The sequence below is a fragment of the Rhamphochromis longiceps genome, linkage group LG6 (genome assembly GCF_057381845.1).
Source record: "Rhamphochromis longiceps isolate RC_006_pf linkage group LG6, R_longiceps_female_GT1.1, whole genome shotgun sequence".
Classification (NCBI taxonomy): Eukaryota; Metazoa; Chordata; class Actinopteri; order Cichliformes; family Cichlidae; genus Rhamphochromis; species Rhamphochromis longiceps.
In genome coordinates, this window is record NC_140562.1 from 42069593 (window position 1) to 42092949 (window position 23357).

Below are 23357 nucleotides of genomic sequence, written 5' to 3' on the forward strand. Positions count from 1 at the left end.
TGCAGTTCTGTGTGTTTAAACAAAAGCTGTGGACGCTCTTTGACCGGTTTCTCATTTTAAAACCAAACTGAGAGCTGTGAGATTTTTTTTCACATCTTTGAAGGGAAGTGATTTATTAAAAACACGTGTCGTACACATGCCTGCAGTCAGGAACTTTTAAGATATTGATTGGTATCTGCTGCTTTTACTTTTAGAAAGAAGGTTTTCGCCGTCATTGACCTGAATCTGTGCGGTACAAGAGCGTTGCATGTAATCAGGTGGTGTAGTTTTCCTGTCTATGCATCGCAGATCTGGTAGCGGGGCTGCAGGCTGCAGAGCTACAGAAACATGGATCTTATCAGTAAACCCAGAAGCAAGTCCATCGTGTGGCTGTATTTTGGCTTAAAGGCGGATGAAAAGGGGCGACCTTTGAACACCGGTGAGGCCGTTTGTCGCCTGTGCCGAAAAATAGTGCTGGCAAAAGGTGGAAATACTACTAATTTAAGAAGCCACCTGAAAAGGCGACATCGTGCTGATTTCTTTGAGACCACTTCCTCCGCGACCTCGGGAGCTTTACTTGACACTCAAGGTGATTTTTTTTTAACCTAAAATAATTTCTTCATTGAAAACTTGTGGAATCTTAAAGTATGCATTAACTTATTTTCTCATATGTCTGAACCCTGCATGCCTCCAGCCCAGCAAAGCCGATCAGACATGGCTGCTCACATGGCTCACCTGGGGTTGCTTGAAAGTTGCATTTTAGTGCTGTGACAAAAAAAATAGTCCCTGAGCCCCGACGCTGCTTTACTATGCAGCTTTTTTACAGTTAACTTGCAGACAAGGTGTGTTTAGTACTGCGCCTGTGCACACTCACAATCTGGTAGCTTTTCTAAACAACAGATCGATCATCAACCGGATGATACTTGGCTCAGATAATGTGCATTTTTTATACCGTACGCGCCGAATAAACTGTACCATACTCTATGCACAGCGGTGTGTTTTTTACATCAGGAAGTCCTGCAATAAATGACGAATAGCTATCAGTCACACATGCGCAGTTGATGCCATGGTATAAACCGCTTGTATCCATAACCACTGTTTCATGCACATTGAGAAAGACTGGGTTTGTGTTCCGTGTAACTCCCACTGCCCACAAGCAATTTTTCTAAAAGGTGTTAAGCCGCCCCCTCTAAAAACAAAACAAAACCCTCCCATATGAGGAAGAAATACTAATACAAATAGACCCCTCTCTCACTGTTTCAGTAATGTTAAGGTTCAGGCTCTGGTGAGGTGTTCCACTATGTTCTTTTCTATCCAGATATACTTTTACAGCACTTTGTTTGGGAATCACTGACAGCAGCTTTATTTTTCAGCATGACAATCAGGTGCTTTTTAGATGGTATTGCATGATGGATCAAAATCCAATGGTACTTTTATGACATCACTGGGTGAAATGCAGCCCCAAGCCATGATAGAGCCTCCACTGTGTTTTACAGATGCCCGTATACCCTTGTTTACCTCCTTTGTACATATTGGAAAACATTTGATCCAAACATTTTATAACTTGGTTTCATCACTTCATCAGACCTTTTTCTTTCAGCTGCCCTCTTACTGACACAGCATGTAGCTCTGGGTATTCGAGTTTGCAGATTTTGATGCCAGATGCAACCCCAGAGGGATTTGTGTCTCCACCTGTGCTCAAACCAGGGATCTCTTGCTTGATAGATGAATGTGTAACTCACTACACAATCTGCCTCCTTTGAAGCACAATATAAAAACTGTTGGCTCAAGACTGTTGCAGAGTGCTTTGGAGGTGCATGACTAAACTGTGTCAGATCGGTTTGATCCACATGTTATCTTCAGCTTTACCTGTATTTTGCCCCTGTCAGTTTTATCTATTTTAAAAAAAAAAATGATCTAGGTAAAAGACAACTTATTGGATAACACTGACTAAAAGGAGTCTCTTCGCCTCTCATGTTTTTGAAGATAACTGTCCTGGTCCTGTTCGTAGTCCTTGCTCTGTCAGATTAAAATGGAGGCTCTGTTCTTCATTTTCTTGTTGCTTTACCAACTGATGATGGCTTTCTTTCATAACTCAGGGTGAGCACGCACAGAGTGTATTGAACTGCAATCAGCTGTTGTGCAACTGGAAACTCTGAGCATCCCGTCTCAGAGTTAATCAGCTCAGAGGTTATGGCTAGACTCTCCCTGCAGGACTTAATTATATGGGCTCAGTGTTGGCCTACATGTGTGAACATCAATCGTGCGAGCCAGAATCGATCACAGCAGTCGCACTGTCCACCATCTGCGTGGCCCTGGGCTCACAGCGTGCACAGATACGCCGAGGTTTGGGGAATCACTCAAATACAATTTTATTAAGTCACCTGACCCCATTCCTCTGCAGCCGTAAGCAGCAGAGCGTGATATTACCACAGAGCGATTCAGACAGCCCAGCAGGGCCTGACAAGTGGGTACTGCTGTCAGAAGTCCATGTGAGCACACTGTCTTTGCAGCAGCGGTGCAGTGGCTTCATTATTTCAGTGATGATAGTTTGAGTAGACACCATCTCGAAAGTTAAACTTAAAGCTTCTGTTATGATCGACCCTGATGCTACAAGAGCCACCAGTGACAGCATTTCTTTTTTTAGTGCCTTTACAGGCTTATTTTACTCTGCAGGCTTCAGGATGGGCTGGTGGGAAAAGACAAGACAAAAAAACACTCAGTGTGATCTGACTGAAGATCATCAAATCCAAATAAAGAGAACAAAATGAAAAGTGATTAAAAGGAGGGGGAAAGATTAAATAAAAGCCATCAGCCACTTGTAGACCTGATCTGCAAAATTATTGGTAAGATCTCACTTCACGTACTGAACACAGATTTAATGGTGACTGGTGTTCTTCCTGGTGGCTGGGAGCGTTGCTGTCACCCCGGCGGGCGGGCGGGTGGTGTGGACACGCAAGTTTGTCAATACGATAACTCGAGAATGAGGCAATGTAAAACTTTCAAATTGATACCATGGGTGCATCTATTAAATATCGAGTTCAAATCCCAGCGACTTTGACTTGAAGGTCAGAGGTCAACGTTTCTGAAAATCACCTTTTCTTTTCAAATTTGTACAATAAACATATCATATGTGCATCTGCTAGGAGACGGCGGGCTAGCACTGATGGCTGCCTGTAATACAGACGTTAAAGTTTGTCTGTATTGTATTATTCCCCTCATCTGAATACAGCAGCTTCCTGTCTTTCTGAATTCTGTTGCTTAAAACGACCCAAGAAAGTGGAACTATGCTCCGTGAAGATGAATCCCGACCCTGAATTTTCAGTAATATCTCTGTTGTTTCATTATTTCTCTATTATATTCTTTTTCCAGGTTTGGATCTCAACAATGAAGAGTTCTTTGAGGATGTTCCCTCGCTCCAGCCTACTTCCAACCAGAACTATGTCCCAGATGCGGTGTTGCCGCCCGGAGACCCGTGGCTCCACAGCGGCCCCTCCCGGGCGGCGCTGTCTCTGCCTTCCTGCCTGTGCCTCTGTGGGGACCTCGGGTCTGGACTATCTGCTTCTGGATCTTTGGGCGAGGAGCAGAATGGGGAGATGAAGGTGTACGCCAAGTGCCACCTTCAGCAGGGTGTCATGTTTGGACCCTTTGTAGGAGAAGTGTGCAAGGGACAGATGCCGGCCAACCTCAAATATGCCTGGGCTGTGAGTAAAACGAACGATCACTTTTGTTCATACAGCATCGTGTAGACAGTTTTTGGATGTTTAGTTTTTTTGTTATAAATTATAAGCCGTGTTGATTTAAGAGGCCGTATGGACAGATTCCAGCATAGCCTCAGCTCTTAATCAACAGTGGTTTCTGTAAATTACATAACGGGAAGTAAAATGGGAAATTGATCAGCGAATTGGACCCCATATCAGTCTGTTGCAGTCTGAAAACTGAGAGGGAAAGCAAAGTATTTTGCTTTAAATAAAGCAAATATTTTGTTGTCTTTAAATAAAGAATTACAAGATGTAATTTTATTTTGATAGAAGTTGTTCTTCTAGCAGAATGACTGGGAAGAAACCCAACAACAATGACAAAAGCTGTGTGTAAAGAATCCCTTTTTGTGCTTTAAAAGTTTAATCTTTGGGTTGTTTCCTATTGGCCATATGTTAACACAAAGATGGGCTTTTTGTGTTTTTAGATCAGAGACGATGCTGCTTTTATCTACGTGGACGCTTCTGATGAAAACAAATCGAACTGGATGAGGTGGGCAGTTTTTATGGTTCCTTTTGCTTATTTTTTATCTTCTGATGTAGTTGCAGACTTCACGCATTTGTTGTGTGTTTCAGGTATGTCAGATATACCAGCAGTGAGGAAGAGCACAACCTGGACGTTTTCCAGTTTTACCGTCGTATCTACTACAGGGTTTCCCAGCCCATCTCAGAGGGAGCAGAGCTCCGGGTCTGGATCGGCAAGGATTATGCCACCCTTCTGGGTCTGGGGATGGGTGAGCTCTGTCCCAGTTTTTAATGCAGTACAGACTGAAAGGTAGCTCTGTAAAGGTGCCTGATACATTTGTCTTTGTCGGTGATGTACAGGTGACAACGTGAAATGTGAAGTTGGAGACAAGGAGACGGCTCTGCGCCTCCTGCAGGACATTCAGTTGGTCACCCTCCCGGAGCCGAGCAGCACTTCCTTTTGGTCAGATCACAGCCAATCACAGAGCCCCATGCCTGTCATAAGCGACGTGACGACGATGTCGAACTCAGACGCCGTCAGCGACCCAGGCAGCATGATCACTGGCTCCTCCTTCGTCTCCACCTCTGTCATCTCCTTCCCGTCTCCTCACACGATAGAAAAGTATGATTTTCTGCCTGGAACTGAGAAACTGCTGAGCAACCCCAACGCCATCCAGAACAGCCCGTGGTACTTCTTTGGACTCGAGCCCGACCCCACCGGTCGGCCTCTGGACCGAAACACGGCTGTGTGCAAGCTGTGCATGGAGCACGTGAGCTGTGCGGGAGGAGTGCCAGATCTCCAAAACCACCTGACCAACAAACACCACTTCAAGCTGAAAGACAAGGACCGGAGTCTCACACTGGGTAACTCTCTACTTCCTGTTTGCAATGCACAGTGCCAGAAGTTATTAGGTTAAAAGAAAGAGTAAGTGATGCAGAATCTCTGGGGGAAATTTCATTAATAAACATCCCAAAGTTATTAAAGCATTTAGTTATGGGGATTCATCATCTTGGACAGATGAATGGGTGTATTAAATCATGTCCTTATCTATTTTGTAGGGATTGTATTTTGACCACACTTTGACTTGATCCCACCTAAATCAGTGGGATTCATAGAAAAGATTATTTTCCTCAACGTATTTTGTTATTGTGCAAAATCTGTGAGTTAGAAAACTGTTGCTTTTATCAAATATGCAGTTGCAGTTACTTAACTCTTGTTTGTTATAGAACAGAAAGGAATTTAATTCTGTTTTAATTTCCTATTTAAAAGCTGCTTTTTCACAAAAACAGGTCAACAACGCTCTCAGCCACTCACACTTACCAGCGGTCTCATCAGCACTCTCCCCTTGGTTCTGTCCACTCAAGTGACCGATGCTATCGTCAACTTTCTTATCGTGGACCTCCAGCCGCCATCTCTTGTGGAAGGCGAAGGCTTCAGAAAGCTGATTCTCACACTGCTGCCTAATTACAAGGAGCTGCCGTTGTCCTGTCAGCTCGAGAGTCTGCTGACGGACCACCACGCCCGAGGCAAGGCGAGCCTGGCTCGGCTGCTCAGGAGGAAAAGTGAGAGCGGAGAGAGCGAGGAGGTTAAGGACTACACTGCTCCCATTGAGTTCGAGCACAGGAGACGTGGGCGAGCTTCCAGCAGTCAGAAGGAAGTTCCTTACTTTGTGACATTGAGCGCAGAGGTTTGGCTCCACAACTGGCAGGGAAACACTGAGAGGTACCTCACGCTCTGGGCGCACTACGTAGACAGTAGCTTTAGCTTTCAGAACATTGCTTTGGCGACCCAGCGGCTGACAGAGAGCGGGGGGGAAGAGCACGCCGTCCGAACGGTGGAGGCCCAGGTGAAGGTGATGGCGCACGAGTGGGGAATCTCCCAGCCTAATCTGATGTTGCTGGGAGGTGAGATAAGGAACAAGATGAGGACACAGCCAGTAAAGAGCAAGAAGGGGGCAGAGGTTGCAGGAAGCGCCTCCCATCCGAACTCAACAACGTTCCTAGAGAGGGAAGACTCTGTGTCGCCCGGGGAGCCGGAGCACGCTGACAGTAGTGAAGGACTTCCGTCTGTTCCTTGTTTTTTCAGAGCCGTGCAAGACTGTGTGGAGGAAGTGATGTCACATCCCGTCATCTCCAAAACTCTCAGCCAGTTCCAGGGTTTTCTCTCCACCCTGTTCTTACCAGTTGCTCAGAACAAATGCTCATACCAGCCTCATACCCAGAACCTCCTCAAAAGTCTGACGAAACAGGAGCGTGCCAGACTTGCGTCGTGGGCACACAGCCAGCCAACCTGGAATAACCTTTACACTTTACTGAGCATGCTCATCAGACACAAAAGCCTCTTTTGCTGTGTAATTAAAGAAATAAAAGGCGAGGGTTTGTCCAAAGAAGATTGCGCTTCAGAGTCCAGTTCAAGTGGCAGCTCCCACGCCAATTCCACCTCCAACACATCCTCTACGGGTGTAACGTCTTTGCGCTCTGAATGGAAGGTTCTGGAGGAGCTCTGCTCGGTCCTCAAACCTCTGGACGTGGCGTGCCGGACTCTCGCCAAGGAGGCGTTCCCCCGACTGTCCCTCATCAAACCTATCCTCACCGGCTTGCTCTCACGGCACCTCGTGTCCCGGCCGTGCGATTCGTCGTCCATCTTGAAGGAGGTAAAGAGGATGATGAGGCGGAGCCTGGCACACTGTTATGACAGCCCTGCTGTGAACAGAGTCCTGAGCATGGCGTGCTCCCTCGACCCCCAGTTCCACGGACTGGGCTTCATGGAGGAGAAGGTGAGTCGGAAAGCTGGCACGCAGGGAAAAGAGTGCCTTAAAACAGCTATAGCACTCTCTACAAATCAAATCAAGATGGCTAATTTTGATATTCAATGAGACATTTAGCAGGCACGTTGTATAGCAGTGTATCGACTGCCAACTTCCAATTTGTTTTTATGTCTAACATGTTTTCCTTTTATTATTAAATTGACTTTAATAAACAGGATTTACCAAAAAGTTAAAGATAAAATAAAAAAGTGGAAGCAAACAAATCTGTCCACACAAAGGTCTTTCACTTCTTTGGATTTGGAGTTGGATAGCTAGAGGGTTTCAGGGTGGAGTCACAGTTGATCTCTAACACAACACATTTTCACATTATGATAAGTTTCTGATACAACAGAGAGGTTTACATTCTTGTTTTTTTTTTTATTTGTGGTTTCTGGTGTTTTCTAGGACCGGACGGAGACTTTTGATTGGCTGAAGAAAGAGGCTGTGAGGATTGCAAAGGAGGACAAGAAGCGGAGTCGAGGTAAGAAGAACAGCGAGAGGAAGAGAAGCCCCTCCCCCGGGTCACCAGAGTCAGAGAGCGACTTCTTGCGCAGGAGTAAACGCCTCAAAGAGTCCCGCCCAATCAACTTCAGAGAGCTTTTCGATGAAGATGATGAGAGCGACGTGGAGGACAGCGAGCCAGGAGACCCGGGCTCTCAGGGTGGGCTGTCAGGTATGGAGTTTCTGCTGGGAGACCTGTTCTGCTCCGCCCCCAGGAGCAGACAGAGCTCTGTGGAGGAGTCTATCGATATGGAGATGTCTGTCTTCAGAGCTGACAAAGGGGCCTCGTTGGGCGTGGAGCCCCTGCAGTGGTGGAGGACGAAGACGGTGCAGTTCCCACTGCTGGCCACAGTGGCACGGGCCTACCTGGCTGCCCCCGCGGTGGTGGGAAATGGCGCGCAGAACTTTGTGGAGGAAGGAGGAGGAGCCACGTACAGAAAGAGATCAAATATTCCTCCAGAAAGTTTGGATGCAATCCTCTTTCTGCATCACAACCACTTGCTCACAACTGAGAGTGGGCAAACGGCAGCTCGGAGTGACGACAAGATGCCATAAAGGTGCAAAGTTAAACATCCCCAGCTGTGCCATTACAACTTCGCAAACAGAAACCAAAGCCCTAGCACAACAATTAAAAACACATGATCAACAGGTTGGCGCACACTCAACGGCGCGCTCATTAGAAAGAGTTTTTATTTTCAGGTGTGTCGTTTGCGAGGCTGAAACATCCGTCTCTGCCGTCCAACACTTCCTGTACTGAAAGCTATACACAACACTATGCATGCAGCAGATTTAAGGAGGCTCCCATTAGGCTCATTTTTAGCATTATCATTTTATTATATGATTCTGCTGAAGCAAGTTTACATGCTTTAATTTTTCCAGCATATTTTTACCCAAAGCTGTTTGAGAAGAGCCATCCTGTTTCACGTTACGAAGAAATTGCTGCATTTCAGCACAGTCGGCTCACGAGTTAATCCTCAATATTTTCCATCAATGTATTTTCCTACAGCACACACACAAAAAAATCTAGATTCATTCTGAACTCTATCAACTACTTTTAAACCTGAAGTCCAAAGAGTGCGATTTTTTGATGATTTTCACTTTTATTTACTTGGAGATCAAAGATTTTTGGACTGTTTTACTACTGATTTACTTTCAACTTTATAGTTTCTATGATTTAGCTTGTAGCATCCAGTGCCTTACCTCATTTATATAGTACTGTTCCACAGTAGATTAGAAGCACATTAACCCTAACAGTAGATATCACTATACTAACTGTAGGTCTGCTATGGGCTCAGCATTAGTACCATGTTTACTTCAGACTGCTGCGTTCTTCAGTCTTTGCATATTCACATCAATGCTGAGTAACTGTTGTAGCCCTAACTGTTCAATAAATATATATGTAAAACGTTGCTGTTTGTGCAGTTCATTACTTTCACCATAAGTTGTATAAATGTATAGTAAAAACAAGCTCTGTATTGCATACTGGGGTTTCTTATGCCGTTAGGTCCATACCTTTTTGAACAATGAGGCAATTTTTGAGGAAGCTAAAGATTCTGTTACCCGCTTTAGTTTCTGCTCGTTCGTAGGTCTTTCATTTTTGTGTTTGATCCATTAAAAGTTACAGAAATACAGTGGTCCAAGAAATGAAAGGAAAACTTTAAATATATGTCAGATCTCTATGTGGGAAAAACCTATGTCTTCTCTTACATGCTCTTGAGGGACTCATCAAAGCTTCAGGCAATGGCACATATTGATGTGTCATCCAGGAGTGACTGGACTACCTGTGCAACCTCTGTAGAGTCTAGGTGTCACCTCATGCTACAAATAATGACACTAACCTTTGCCAAATGCAAAATTAGTGCAAACAGTCAGAAAAGATGTGGAGGGAAATTTTTTAGTTTCCATCCCTGTTTTGGCCGTTGTGTCATTGTTGGCCCTGCAGTGCACCTGTTTTTAATGTCATGAACACCAAAGCAGCTGAACTTGATCAACACCATCCTCTGGTACTTGACCAGATCAATATTACAGAAATTGACCTGTGATTAATGGAAACGTTGGTTTCCATTAAATCAATTTGTGGTTTTATATATCTATATATATCTATATATATATAGATATATATATATATATATATATATATACACACACACACACACACATACATATATCTTGATCTATTTTGAATGTTATTAAAGTCTTTCAAGGTGTTAAATGGCTCAAACAAATATTTCTTCTGAACCATAAAGTGTTTAACACAAAATTTTATTGGATTATTACAAAAAACAGTTCACAAAAGTGAATTAATAAGGATCAACAAAACATTAAAGCAAATGCTTGTGCTTCTAGTTTAAATCAGTGAGCAGGAACAAAGAGAACCTGAACCTTCTACAGGCTGAAACACTCGTCTCACCGTCTCTCTACAGACGGTGAGACGAGTGTCTGGCTCGATTCTCAGGATGGTCCTTCCTGAGGCGGCCTTGTTTTCTGCAGTGGATGAAGACGTTTGTAGGATGGATGAACGCCAGCAGAGTGAGAAAAATAAGACTGATGTCCACCTGGAACAGATTCAGACAAAAGTTTGCATTCACATGAGCACAGCTAATGCAAGAAAAGTGTATTAAATATTGACCTGTGTTGATATTAAGCCACTGCTGGGTTGTTCAATGTTAAATCAATCAGAGACACTCAAGTATAGTGACATTTAATGAAGCAAAATATCAACTTTTTGTTGTAAATATTTACAGGACCTCATCGAGGTGGGGGAATTTGGTACTTATTAATGTTACTAATTTTTCAGCACTTTTGACTCATCGTAACTTCATAACGATATGTACAATGTAAATAGTCATGAAAATACAGTAAACCCATTAAATGAGATGTGTCCAAATTTTAAAAAGAAAATCTATGTTTGACCTTAACCTTGAGGTCACTGAGATTGGCACCTGTCCGAGATTTTTATTAGATACACGTATGAGATCAATTTGAAGCTCCTACATCGCTCTGTTTTTAAGCTATTGCATTCACGTGTCCTGTCTGCCCGCCTAGCAGGGTGGCAGTAATACCTCATCAGGTTTTTACGGATGAGGGGTAAAAACCTACATAAAACGGATATTCTCTGACCACGGAGACGAGGGGGTACTGCAGCACAGAGACTCCAGCGGAGACAGCCATCACCAGGCCATACAGCTTCCCAAAGTGACAGGCTGGAAAACTGAAAGAGCAGAAACCAAAGGATTATAACGTGTCTGTGTCTAACTGATGAATAAATTCTCTGTTACCTCAATCTGAAATTATTTTGCCTCCTGAAATTGTATTTTAATTGAAACTGAGAAGTTTAGAGGACAGGGGAAACTCAAAAAAGCGAAACTAGTGAAGTTTTAAATGTGTGTTTGATATAAACTCACGCGATGCTAAGGAAGGCTGCATTCCCCCCATAAAGGAAGGAGCGATTGAGGACCTGCAGGACGAAGGTGAAGTACTGCAGTGGGAGAAAAGCAATGGAGGCGCACACAGAAAAGAGGAGGCACTGCAGGGCAGTCAGGAGCAGGGACAGGTAGGAGGAGCGCAGGTCCGCCTCTTGCTCCGTCTCTCCTACAGTACAAGAGAGATTCAGAAGGAGTTTCCACATGAAAACAAGTCGTTCTAACAACATTCACTGATTTACCCGGAGCCAGAGGCTTCTTCTTGTGTCTGTCCATGATGAGTCCGTTCCAGGGGGCACACAGGATGCCACACAGCTGAGTTATTGCGAACGCATTGGTGTACTGGCTCACTGATGATTTAGGGATGGATGAGAAAACAAGAGAATGAAGTCAGACAATATCTGGATCAAAGATGATAATGAGGACAATGACTTACCCAGGTTGGAGTCACCATCAGCCAGCCGGTTCAGCATGGAGTTGAGCGTGCCAATGAAGAAGTAGTGTCTCAGCTGCATGATGGACAACCACACCAGGTGAAATATGAAGAACCTGGACTTGACACAGCTGCCGAACGACTGCACTGAACACACAAAACAGGGTGTAAAACATCAACAAATACATGCTACTTTGTTACACGTATTTGTATTTGTATTTGCCTGCAGTGGTTTCTTTGTTGGCCAAACAGTAGAAACACTTGACACAAACAGTTTTGGATGGTAAAGTGGCTATAAGAACCTTTTTCTGTGTTTTGAGCCTCTGTCCTACCCTCGGGTGCCAGCGACGTGTTCTCCGTCTCAGGGGATTCCTGTGTCGGCGGACCTTCCTTTATCTCAGTCTCCTCCACAGTGTCAGTGTTTCCCTTTCCACAGTTTATCCTGAACGTCAGAAAAAAGTGTGATTAACAAATGAATGCACATTCAAAATCAACGTTGCACTGATCACTTTTGTTCTTTTGTTAGTGACTCAGAATTATTAAAAATCAAAAGGTTTATGCTCGTCATCTGTGGTGAAAGATGAAGAAAACAAAGAAAGTGTTGTGACAGGGAAAGCGGAAAGCAAGTGGAGAACATATACCACCTGATCTGTTCCCTGAAGATCAGGACCTCACTGCTCACTCACTCATTAACCAAGAAAATTGGGTTTAAATAATGACATCCAGCATGGAAAACTTCTTTTTTGCTTGGTTTTTGTACTAGTGAAACTTGTAGGTACAATAAAGCACCTTTTCCATTGGTACCTATTTGGATTTAGTCGCCACAGCTCCACTTGGATGGACTGCGTTAAAAGTCCACTTCTTTACGGCACCTTCTTTAAACCACGTTACCCATGATGCACCTCAGCATTGTACTTCCATTTGGGAACGTGTTCAGTGCGGTTCTGCACAGGTGTGTTGGAGGAGTAACGTATTTACTTGTGTGAGTTAATACTATGTGCGTGCTTACCACCTGACCACACACGCACTCACACCCCCTTTACATTTAAATATATTGTAATTTAATCACATTCCCACAAATGCTGTTCATCTGGTTTATGCCATCTGCCATCTCCTTCATTAAATTTGTTTGAACTACATCACTGTGGAGTACCATTCCTTCTTACCGAGGATGACACAGTTCAATTCAATTCAATTTTATTCATATAGCGCCAAATCACAACAAAAGTCGCCTCAAGGTGCTTTATATTGTACAGTAGATACAGAGAAAAGCCCAACAATCACATGACCCCCTATGAGCAAGCACTTTGGCGACAGTGGGAAGGAAAAACTCCCTTTTAACAGGAAGAAACTGGCAGAACCAGGCTCAGGGAGGGGCGGGGCCATCTGCTGCGACTGGTTGGGGTGAGAGAAGGAAAACAGGATAAAGACATGTTGTGGAAGAGAGACAGAGGTTAATAACAGGTATGATTCAGTGCAGAGAGGTCTATTAACACATAGTGAGTGAGAAAGGTGACTGGAAAGGAAAAACCTGCCTACGTCTATTGCAGCATAACTAAGGGAGGATTCAGGGTCACCTGGTCCAGCCCTAACTATATGCTTTAGCAAAAAGGAAAGTTTTAAGCCTAATCTTCAAAGTAGACATAGTGTCTGTCTCCCGAATCCAAACTGAAAGCTGGTTCCACAGAAGAGGGGCCTGAAAACTGAAGGCTCTGCCTCCCAGTTGAAGCGTGATCGGCAATCAGTGCAAACATATATTACAGACTGGTTTTCCATTACTATCCAATACCATCTAATGTGTATGGTCATCTTCACAGCAACGTAGGCAAGCATCCCATGACATAATTATGACGTATGCGACACGAACACTACAACAAAGGTGGAGGTTGGTGATGATATACCTACCGTTGTTGTTGTAGCCATTTCCCTCGTTCTGGGATTTAAAAAATGGTGGTTTTGATTTTCACGAACAACAACAAGAATTAGAAAAATATATACTTCTGAATTCAATCACTACACCATCCAAATGCTACGTCCACTTTAAATTAAAAAGGTAAAAGACTTAAACTTTGTCAGTAATATTTTGTATTTGATTCCTTATTTAGGTAGTTTTTCACAGAATAAGAACAAATTACACAAAAACATGTTAATAATACTGAATTTGTGCTTGAAATATGTGTTTAAGTACAGATTTTGTGTGTATCAAAGACGCCCACTGTCTTTATGACCTGAATGGCAAAAACCTATCATGCTCTCACCCGTAGGTGTAGTTTTCAGGCAGAGTGTAGGGGATGTGGGTTTTTGGCATCAGCAGGAAAGTTCTCGCCACGTGAATGCTGCTGCAGATGGTCAGGAAAATGAAAGAGTAGTGGAGAGAGATTCCCTGTTCGTACAGAATCTGCAGGGGAAAAAAAGGTCACTTATATATATATATATATAGGTGGATGCTGACACAGGTGGCTATCTTCCCACCTCCACTAATTTAAGTCGCTATGCTAGGCCTCTGATATGTGTGTGGCTCTGACCAATGAAATGGCGTGCTGTGTCTTACAGCCAATCCAAGAGGCCTTTGCTTAAATTTTGATAAATGCAATTCTAGTAGGCGGCGCTATCTAGATACCATCTCTTCTGTTTAAGGAGGATGTGGTTCTGTTGGTTTGTTGGATGATCACCAGCTCTTACTGGGGCAGCTGAAGCAGGAGTGAGAATTAGCACCTGGAAGTTTGAGGCCATGGTCTATAGTTGGAGATGGGTGGATTGCACATTGCTGTACCAAGTATCTCAGGGTTTTGAACAGTCTGTCTTTAGGGTAGACAGACTGGTGAAAGGTCCGCAGTGACTGGATACCATGCTAGTCTTTTATGGTGAAGAGAGCTGGGTGTGAAGGAAAAACTTTCAATATGCTGACTGCTCTATGTTCCCATCCTCACCTTGGGCATAAGCTGAGAGTAATGACCGACAAAACAGGATGAGCTGCTTCAGTAGGGAGCCTGGGCTCTCCTTTAGAGATAGGGAGAAGTGGGTCATTCAGGACTGGATGAAGGGATGTAAATTCTAATATTTTATTTATATAGTATTCAGCACAAATTCACAGTTATATTTGTTGGTGCACCAGTACAGCTATGGGATGCAGCTTGTTTCCACCTTTTTTTTTTGCCAAATAAGAATAAAACTGCACTTCAGTAAAGTAGTAGTGGCACTAGTGTGGGGACAGTGTTGTTTTATCCATCTAATGTGTGTGACAAATATGAGTGTAGCAATTATCAGTCCCACCTTAACGATGAGAAGCACAGCAGAGGAGGAGTCAAAGGCACCATTGTAGAAGGTGATGATGGTGGAGCGATGAGCAGGGAACAGGTTGCCCACCTTTCCGTCACACAGATACACGGATCATCAGGACAAAATATGTTTGAAAGTTTAGAAGTGGCTCAAGTGTATTTCTGTTTAGGAACAGAAACTTTCTACAGGTGTAGTTACCTGCATGTTAGTTATGAGCAGTAGGACTCCACCCACAGCAAGGAGAGACAGGGCGGGGTAAAGCAGATTTGAAAATTCTACAAGACACAGAAATACAAACATTAGGAATGTGATGTTGCACAATATTAAAGGCAGTTAGAGTTAAAACTCCAGAGTCACGGTGTAGAGAGCAGCAGAGCAGCAGAAGTGCTGACGAGCAGTTAAAATGCTGAATAATCATGTTTGAAAACAAACTTTTTGCTTTCCCCAGCAGCAGTCAAGGGTTACAGTCAGGGATGGATTCAGTGACCCTGAACCTTTAAACTTTCTATAGGTCAGGCTGATGGGGCGTTTTGTTGTTCGTGGTCTCTCTGTGCCCTCATTCTCTCTCTCTTCTCTTTTCCCCCCTATTCCACAAACATCGAGGCTGAGCCTGTTTCTGCCGGAGGACTTTTCCCATTAAAAGGGAACACTTGCCTGTAAACAGGCGACAGCCTGATTTGTTAAGCTTTCTCTCTAATATTGTAGAGTATTCACATTGCGCCTTAAGATAACTGCTGTTGTGATACGATATAAATGAGACTGAAATCAAATGCCAATGGCTATACTGGAAAATAAAGAACACGCGTTAAATATGTTAATGACCAGAATTATGCACAGTTGTGCATAATTCTCACAGTGATTGTGATTATTTTACTGGGATTCATCATATACAAGGGGTGTTACAGTGACTACGTCATCAGGCATGTAGTGAAAACAACTTTTACCTGTTTTCTGTCATTCGTGTTTGGTATGGACCGAGCAGTAGCTGAGGAGATGAAACCTGCTTTGTGCTTAAGATGAGAAAGCCAACACAGCTGCTCTTTTTTAAAAAACAAAGGTGATGCTTTCACAGGTTTGTCCACAAGAATATGAAATGTGAGGCCAACACTGGCTAGCACATGCAAGTTATACTACTAACTGCTAATTAGCTAAAATGGTGTTGTCACAATAGCTAGGGTGTTCAATTTCTACACTTCAGCACACAGAATAAGCTTTCAGGTATTCAAATAAACCCAACACAATGTGACCAGAACACGAAATTCCCACAAGGAAGGGATTATGGAAAAGGTGGAAATTATGAGACAGAGGTGAAAGGTGAATCTAATAAAAACAAAAAAAAAGACTCATAAATATGTGTTTTCTAATAATCGTAACCTGTGCACCTACCTGGGCTAGAGAGGGCCACCAGCAATGTACCGCCACTAAAAAGGGCTCTGGAGAGGGAAAAGTATCATAAGGACACATAAAAGTTTCTGTTTTTGCCATCAGACATCAGCTACGAGGAGCAGAGTTCCTATGAGGGAGCATTGAGACATTGGTTGGTGGCCTTAGGGTGATTTTGGCCTGCAGCAAAGTCGCCTTGAGCGTTAACAGACATAAGCTGGCAAGGTTTTCTGAATCCACTCAAACTGTCCATTCTCCCCTCAGATACCACATAAGCTCATGCATGTAGCCTCTCTCGACAGGACGATGAAACGTGGAAGAGAGTGAAAAACTTAACAGAAAAGTCTAGATGCAGCTTAATGCTGAAAAACAAGTACCAATCAGGGGGCAGCATAGTTAAAAACAGCAGCATAAATACACAAAACAACTGAGTTTTGTGTAAGTAGTTTTTGTATATATAGCAAAAGTTGACCTTGAAAAGGCTTGTTGGTCTGTACCAAATCTTGTATTTTGTAATCTGAATAAATTGCTCTTCAAATGAACACTGACTAAAGAAATAATCTGGCACGATTTCCATTAACATTAGAACAATATAATCTGGTACTGACAATTAACTACCTATTTTATTTAAAAACCAAGTAGTGACTCAACAACACTCATTAATTCCTAAATTGTGTAATAATTCTTGTTGCGCATGTTTTACAAAGTTACAGACTTTCTCTGCGTCTCTCCACATGTTTGAGTATAAATCATCTGACAGGAAGTAAAAGATGAATTTGACTGAATAACTGCATATTTTACCAAATTTTCTATAAATAATCTCATTGAAATTAATTACTGAGATTCTCTAACCCAAATCTCACAATATAATCTCATACTCTCCTGATCACTGCAATAAATAAGAAACTTAAGTGATAACATGTTACACCAAAGCTCTAAAGCAAATCTGCATTGCTAAGTGTTCCAGCAATGATTAACATAACAGGTTTGGAATAACAAATGTTTTCTCATGGGAGATGGATTATTTGAATATTGTGAGGTAGATGATTTCATAGTACGCGCCTTGGGGCAGCTATAGTATGTGATTGTGTGATTTCGTGGTATATAAACATAACTGAGTTTTTTTGGACATTTTTTTGTAACCTGTGCAGAGAAAAAGTTCATTTACTAAAAAAGAAAATAAATAAAGTGTTACCTATTGATCCGGACTCTGAACCAGATTAAACCATTAACATTACCAAGTATTAGTACTGATACTAGAAACTGTCAAATATATTTTGGGGTTGAATGAGGTGGGTTCTGTTTCAGTCTAATCTCTGCGCCTTGTTTTACCATGTACTAATCTTAACTAATCTCAGACTTTTTGTGTTTCTTTGCTGAAACTAATTGGCAGACAAGGTTTTTTTTTATTCTGCTGGAGGTCTGACCTACAAAGGTATCATAGTTTACTTATAAAATATTGTTGATTAACAACATTTTGGGCAAACAGCAAGAAATAGTTAACAATTGTGTGTTTGGGTCTGCAGCCCAGACGTATTTCAGCACTGACTTACATTGCCAGCAGTCTGGTCAGCAGTGTGCCACAGTGATCAAATATGTAGCCATTTAATAGAGTCAGGAAGTTGTTGAGGAAGGAGGCCACAGTAAAAACCAGCGAGAACTGCTCATCCTGACCACTACAGTCTGGAAGAAAAACAAACAGAAACACACACAAATATATCTGAAACCTGCTTCTGTGGTGTCCTGGATGAGTGTCCTGTCCAATCTAAACTCCAGAGTTGCTCACCTTTACTATCCATTGTGCTGTTAGTGTCGACACACAGCCAACCAAAGTATTCCTCTTTCTTCAGCACAAACACCAGGGAGGCATGGCCAAACACCAGGCCGGCAAATAACAGACACTCCAGCAACCCCGTGATCAGGGTCAGCCAGTAGCGCAGGCTGTAACCAACTACAGTTCCCTGCATTTTTCACTTCGTCTTTCCAGCTCACACAAAGGTCAAACAGAACTTCTAGACAGATCTCTGTTCCTAAACCATGGAATAAAAAAATAACAGGTATACTTTTTCAGTTTTACATGCCTGAAATACAGCAAAAACTGTTCAAGAAGTGATCACGAACGCAAGAGGGAGCAACATCTGTGTGAGCATGGGCAGTATATGAACTGAAGGCTAAAGATGATAAAAAATAAAGTTAACATTTTCTCATAGAAATACTGAATGTTCATCAAAATTCATTGTGCAATGTGAAATGTTGCAATGTACACAATCACGGCAGCACTGGCTCTCTCATTTGCTTTATTTTCCCTAAAAGCCTTCCACACATTCATCTTAGTTTCACTTCATATTTGTTACTTGGTGCTCCATGCCCCACCTGCCGCAGCAGGTTCAGAACCACCACATGAGAGGGAACCACAGTGTGGCATCTATACTAACTTGAACCCCGTAGGTTAAGATTTTACATACAAACAAATAGTAGCTGCACACAAAAAAGCCACAATCAATTTCATCTTAACTCATTAGAATAGAATAGAATAGAATAGAATAGAATGATCCTTTAATTGTCCCACAAGGGGAAATTTGGTTGTAACAGCAGCCAAAAAGACACATATACAAACAAACAGTACACAGGACACAGAACAGAAACATACACAATTTTTCTTACATATTTACTAATTAATAACCAGATTAGCAATAACTCCACTTTTCCTTAAAACAGTTCCATACTTTTGTTAAATAAAACTGACTACAATAACACTGTGATGAACACACTTTTACCTTAATGTTTCCCAGTGAGTTTATTTGCATGGTGTATATGGTCCATTTATATTCTCCTCAAGTTAAACTCATTCTGCAAAGCGCAGAGACTACAGACAGGGCAACAGTTATCACCAAGGGGTGGTGGCTGTAATCCAGATTAATCCCGATAATCTACGTAATGACATATGGCACTACACAGACAAGAACGCTCCAAATGTGACCATTAAAACACGATTATTCAAGAAATTTATCACAGTGTGAGGTTTAATAGCATAAATACTTGTATAAAACACAAATATACGTCCAGTTTTCTATGCAGAGGCAAATAATTAACTCATTTTAGTAGAAATCCAACAAAACATGTTTCTAAGCGCTGACCCTCATGAAAAAGAAAAGAAACAATGCTTACCCCATAACCTCTGGGTAATCCACACATGAGACTCTGTGGGGCCATGATGCATCTTGCACCCGATAAGCAGCGTTTAATGGGCAGAGAGCTTTACTCTCTGTTTATAGATGCAGCTTTAATCCCAGACAGACGGACACAGGGCGGGAAACCACGTTTATACACTGATTCCAGTATCAGTCTAATTATGAGTTATAAACGAATCTAACGGACATGCAGTCCAGCCTGTTGACAGGTTTTCTCCCTGCTTCATTTGGAGCTCGTTTTAAATAAAAATCAGCCTTAGGATCTTACTGCAGGTAAAACAAGAAAACCCATTTTCTTTCAGAATGCCCTTACTCAAATATAATCTGCTATTAATGCATATTTCACACTTTTTAACATGCCCTGTGGCTATGAAAAATAAAGGTCAGCACTCATCTTATGGTGTAATTTCCAAACATTTCCTGTGTAATTTTGGTGGGTACAGCCAAACAAAGGATATAACATATGATATTCCAAGTATTTTTTTAAATTAATGAGTAAGGCTGTTCGATATAGCGATATATATCGGGTGACGATATAAAAACGTCTATCGTTTCATTTTACGCTATTGTTTGTTTCGTGGTGTTGCAAAATAAGCTGTTTACGGCAATATTTTTTCACCGTTTTGATGGTCACTGTAGTGGCTATATTAATTTCTTAAAGTTCTCTCTTTCTCTTATATTTAATATAACCACACTGGGCTACACCGCCAGTGTGGTATATATTATACTGTTGATGTGGTGAAATTTTCCTGAAGATCTACTACAAGAAGCTCATCACTGATATGCCACCCTGTGAGTTTTTCTGAATTTTAACTTAAAATGAATATAAGGGTTTTAATAAAAGTTAAATATGAAATACCTCTCACACTTGCGTCCACTCATATTTTCACTTCCTGCTATTGAATGTAACTCACTGCCTTTATCAAGGCTTTCTCTGACCAAACTAAAATTGATTAATGATAATATTACATGTAAACCTTACATTTACTTTGATAATTTTAATCTAGCTCATCATCTTTGTCATCAAGGTTTTATGTGTAAGGCAAGCTTCACAAGAAGCATTTTACAGCAGTGTAATAATCACCTTCACAATTTACCGTCAGTATAACATATCTTAACTTGTTGTTGAAGGGTCAGGCTAAAAACACTGTTAGCTACGTACTTACATAACATAATGAATATAATAACATAATCAGTATAACCAGGGTTCTATTGACTGTTTATTGACTTCTTCATGAATTATGGGAATGCATTAGCTGCTTTCACAGATGAATCTGTATTATTAAAGTTTCCATGATATTTTCAGGCACCAGAAATGTAATGGGCTCATTAAGCCCCCAGCATCAGAAAACTTGTGATTTTCCTTTCATATGGAGGCAGTGTATCATTTTTGATTATCCCATTCTGGCTTAAATAATAAGGATAAGAGTGACGGATTACTTTTACTAGTTTATTTCCCAAATCAATTAAAAAAAAAAAAAGACCGGAGATGCAACAGAAGAAGAAAAGTTTAATACTACACAAAACCCACAGAATTATATTCAAGATATGAATGTATTATAAGAATTCTAAAACAAAACTGTACAATCAATTTACACTACTAACTACTCACTGCAATGCAGTGTGTTTCACTGCAATCCTCAGTGCAGAGTTCATTCAAACTAAACCGGTGTCTTTTATACCTGTTTCTTGATGTTTTACTTACATCTGTAAGTGTGGGGGAGGGGACCTCACTAAAGGTGCCTAGCCTCCCAACAAAATGGCCCTTCATCTTATTAAAAGAAAACTAAACAAAGACAGAAAGATGGGGCAGGTCAATTAAAATACCATTATTTTGTGGTCAATACATTAAAATATAGAGTCAAGCAGCAGGTACTGTGCAGCCAAACACAGAGTCACCAAAGAAAATAACAATGAAGAATTTGAAGAATATCAAAGAGGAGTACCTCAGTATCTTCCAAACTCCAGGGACTTGTGCCGAACCTCTGCTGAAGATGATGGTATGACAGGAGTTCAGACAGCAGTTCTGATAATGAGGATGTGTAATACACCTCTTCCTCCAAACATCTTTTGTGGCATCTAGATGGTATCAGAAGAGGTGTGGATATTATTTGTTAAACAGTTGCTAGCTTTGCCCTTGATTATTTTGATAGTAGCTTTGATTTGCATTTTCTGTTAATCCAGTAGTCTGGATGATAGAAGTTTGGATGATGTCCATCAGCATGAATGTTCTTATCTGCCACGACATCTGCTCCAAACCCAAGTGCTGGCTTCCTCCACCGTACCTGAGTCGTTTGTCCTTCTTTGTTAAATCTGTGAGATGTTGAAGCTACAAATAAACTAGTGCAGCGGTCTCCAACCTTTTTTGCGCCACGGACCGGTTTATGCCCGACAATATTTTCACGGACCGGCCTTTAATGTGTCGCGGATAAATACAACAAAATAAAACTAGTACCGGTATCGAAAAAAAAGAAGATTTATTCATAACACACCTGAAAAGACCCAGGAAAACCGAGTTAACGATCAAAACGATAACAAAATAACGTTGAAAACCGATAAAAACCCTGAAAACCAGACATTTCACACCTGAGCCTCAGCTCTCGCAGCCCAGTACCAAACGACTCACGGATCGGTACCGGTCCGAGGCCCGGGGGTTGGGGACCGCTGAACTAGTGCACTTTTTGTTCCATTCCTCTATCTTTGAGTCAAGTGTTGGTGCTGTTTGCGCTTAGTTCTGAAGCTGTCAATAAGAAACGAACATGGTGACTCATTATGGGTCAGTTAACTATTAGTGGTGTTTCAAGGCTTTTGTGTGTATTTGGAGTGTGGGGGGTGGGGGCAATGATTCATAATGTTGTTACATTGTTACAAAACCTGTACAGCTGAAACTGTAGAGAATATTTTTTCCATCAGTTGGACTCTAGTCACAGATACTTTTTGTTTCCCAGTGTCAGGTGGCCTTAACACTTTGTATATGACTGTGTAGCATTTGAAATGTATAGCCAGCAGCTTGTGATTTTGATATTTTTTTAATGCAATTTGCAAGAAAATACACATCTTTTGATTGTATTGAAGATTTAAGATTGGTTGAGTCTCATCGGATTTTCTGTTTTTTAATTTTGCTGCAGCTTTCTTGTAATGGTTGCTTTACTACATAGCACTACACCTCTGATTATAACCAAGGTTTGCAGAAGAGCATGCATGAATGCAAAAAACATTAAACCTTAACGTCACACCAGCTGAAAACTGCACCAGAAATGGACAACAGAAGACTGAAAAATTGTTGCCGTTTTCCCACAGTCTTCACATACTATACAGGTTTAAGGCACCTCTTTTTTTTTTTTTTTTTTTTTTTGGCCTGTCCCGTTTGGCTCTTTTGCCATCAGAATTGTTGTCTAAAGGCAAAGAAAGATGCCCAACGGATTTACTTTACCAAACTGACCATCCCAGCCTTGCCGTAATGGTCCATTTGATTCACCTTTTATTGTTTATTTTATTTTCACTTACTGAATACGGGACAGACTTGACTGGGGGAAAGAAGGGGAGAAAGAAAGAGGGAAAGAGAAACAGCTGAGAAGAGGGACGGGGGAAAAGGGCAAAAGACAAAAACCAACAGAACGGGCAGAGAAAAAAAAATGCATATATCAATCACCTGGATCACCTGCTGAGAAAGAAAAAAGAAAGCAAGCAGAAGAGAACAAGAGTAATAGAATAAACAACATCACAATGATATATGGGAATATGACAGTAAATACTAAATGTTAAACATTATTGTGCAGCACATAAGATCAACAGAACACAGTGTGCTTTGAGGTAGGAGCCAAAAAGGGTGTAGTTTGTGGGTGTGATCACCCGTGTGTACACCTGTGAGCATGGACGCGCTTGTTTTTTGTTTTTTTAAAAGGTTCCTTCATGTAATAATCTGCTAGAGGGTGTGGGGGGGCCACAGCCCCGTCCTCCAGGGCGTGAAGCAGGTGTGGAGGAGATCAAAACTCCAGACATCCAGAGGCCCCCAGAACACAAGAGACCAAGGAAGACCAACAGAGGGGCAGCTGCGCCACTGTCCCGGAAAGAGCTGAGGAGAGTCCCAGATGAGGGCTCACTCAGCAGCCGCGGAGCAGAAGCCAGGGGGAGTTGCA

At 42.0% G+C, this 23357-nt stretch overlaps 2 protein-coding genes across 3 annotated transcripts; one reads left to right on the forward strand and one right to left on the reverse strand.

Moving 5' to 3' along the window:
- Nucleotides 1-2: 2 nt before the first annotated feature.
- On the forward strand, nucleotides 3-8915 carry LOC146668785 (uncharacterized). Its single transcript, XM_085410788.1, has 7 exons — nucleotides 3-568; nucleotides 3352-3683; nucleotides 4166-4230; nucleotides 4314-4471; nucleotides 4563-5066; nucleotides 5493-6979; nucleotides 7415-8915. Exons 1-7 carry the CDS (start codon nucleotides 328-330, stop codon nucleotides 8063-8065), a joined length of 3438 nt encoding a protein of 1145 aa, XP_085266914.1. The 5' UTR covers nucleotides 3-327; the 3' UTR covers nucleotides 8066-8915.
- Nucleotides 8916-9775: 860 nt separating this feature from the next.
- On the reverse strand, nucleotides 9776-18011 carry LOC146668786 (equilibrative nucleobase transporter 1-like). Of its 2 annotated transcripts, none has more exons than XM_085408754.1 (12): nucleotides 17814-18011; nucleotides 17581-17710; nucleotides 16031-16077; nucleotides 14843-14919; nucleotides 14639-14731; nucleotides 13624-13763; nucleotides 11698-11807; nucleotides 11369-11512; nucleotides 11175-11282; nucleotides 10915-11101; nucleotides 10610-10721; nucleotides 9776-10065 (listed from the first exon to the last, which is right to left on the reverse strand). In XM_085408754.1, the coding sequence occupies exons 1-12, from the start codon at nucleotides 17992-17994 to the stop codon at nucleotides 9928-9930; spliced, it is 1467 nt and encodes a 488-aa protein (XP_085264880.1). In that variant the 5' UTR covers nucleotides 17995-18011; the 3' UTR covers nucleotides 9776-9927. The 2 variants fall into 2 exon arrangements, with proteins under 2 accessions (XP_085264880.1, XP_085264879.1); XM_085408753.1 differs by having other exon boundaries at nucleotides 11668-11807.
- Nucleotides 18012-23357: the final 5346 nt, after the last annotated feature.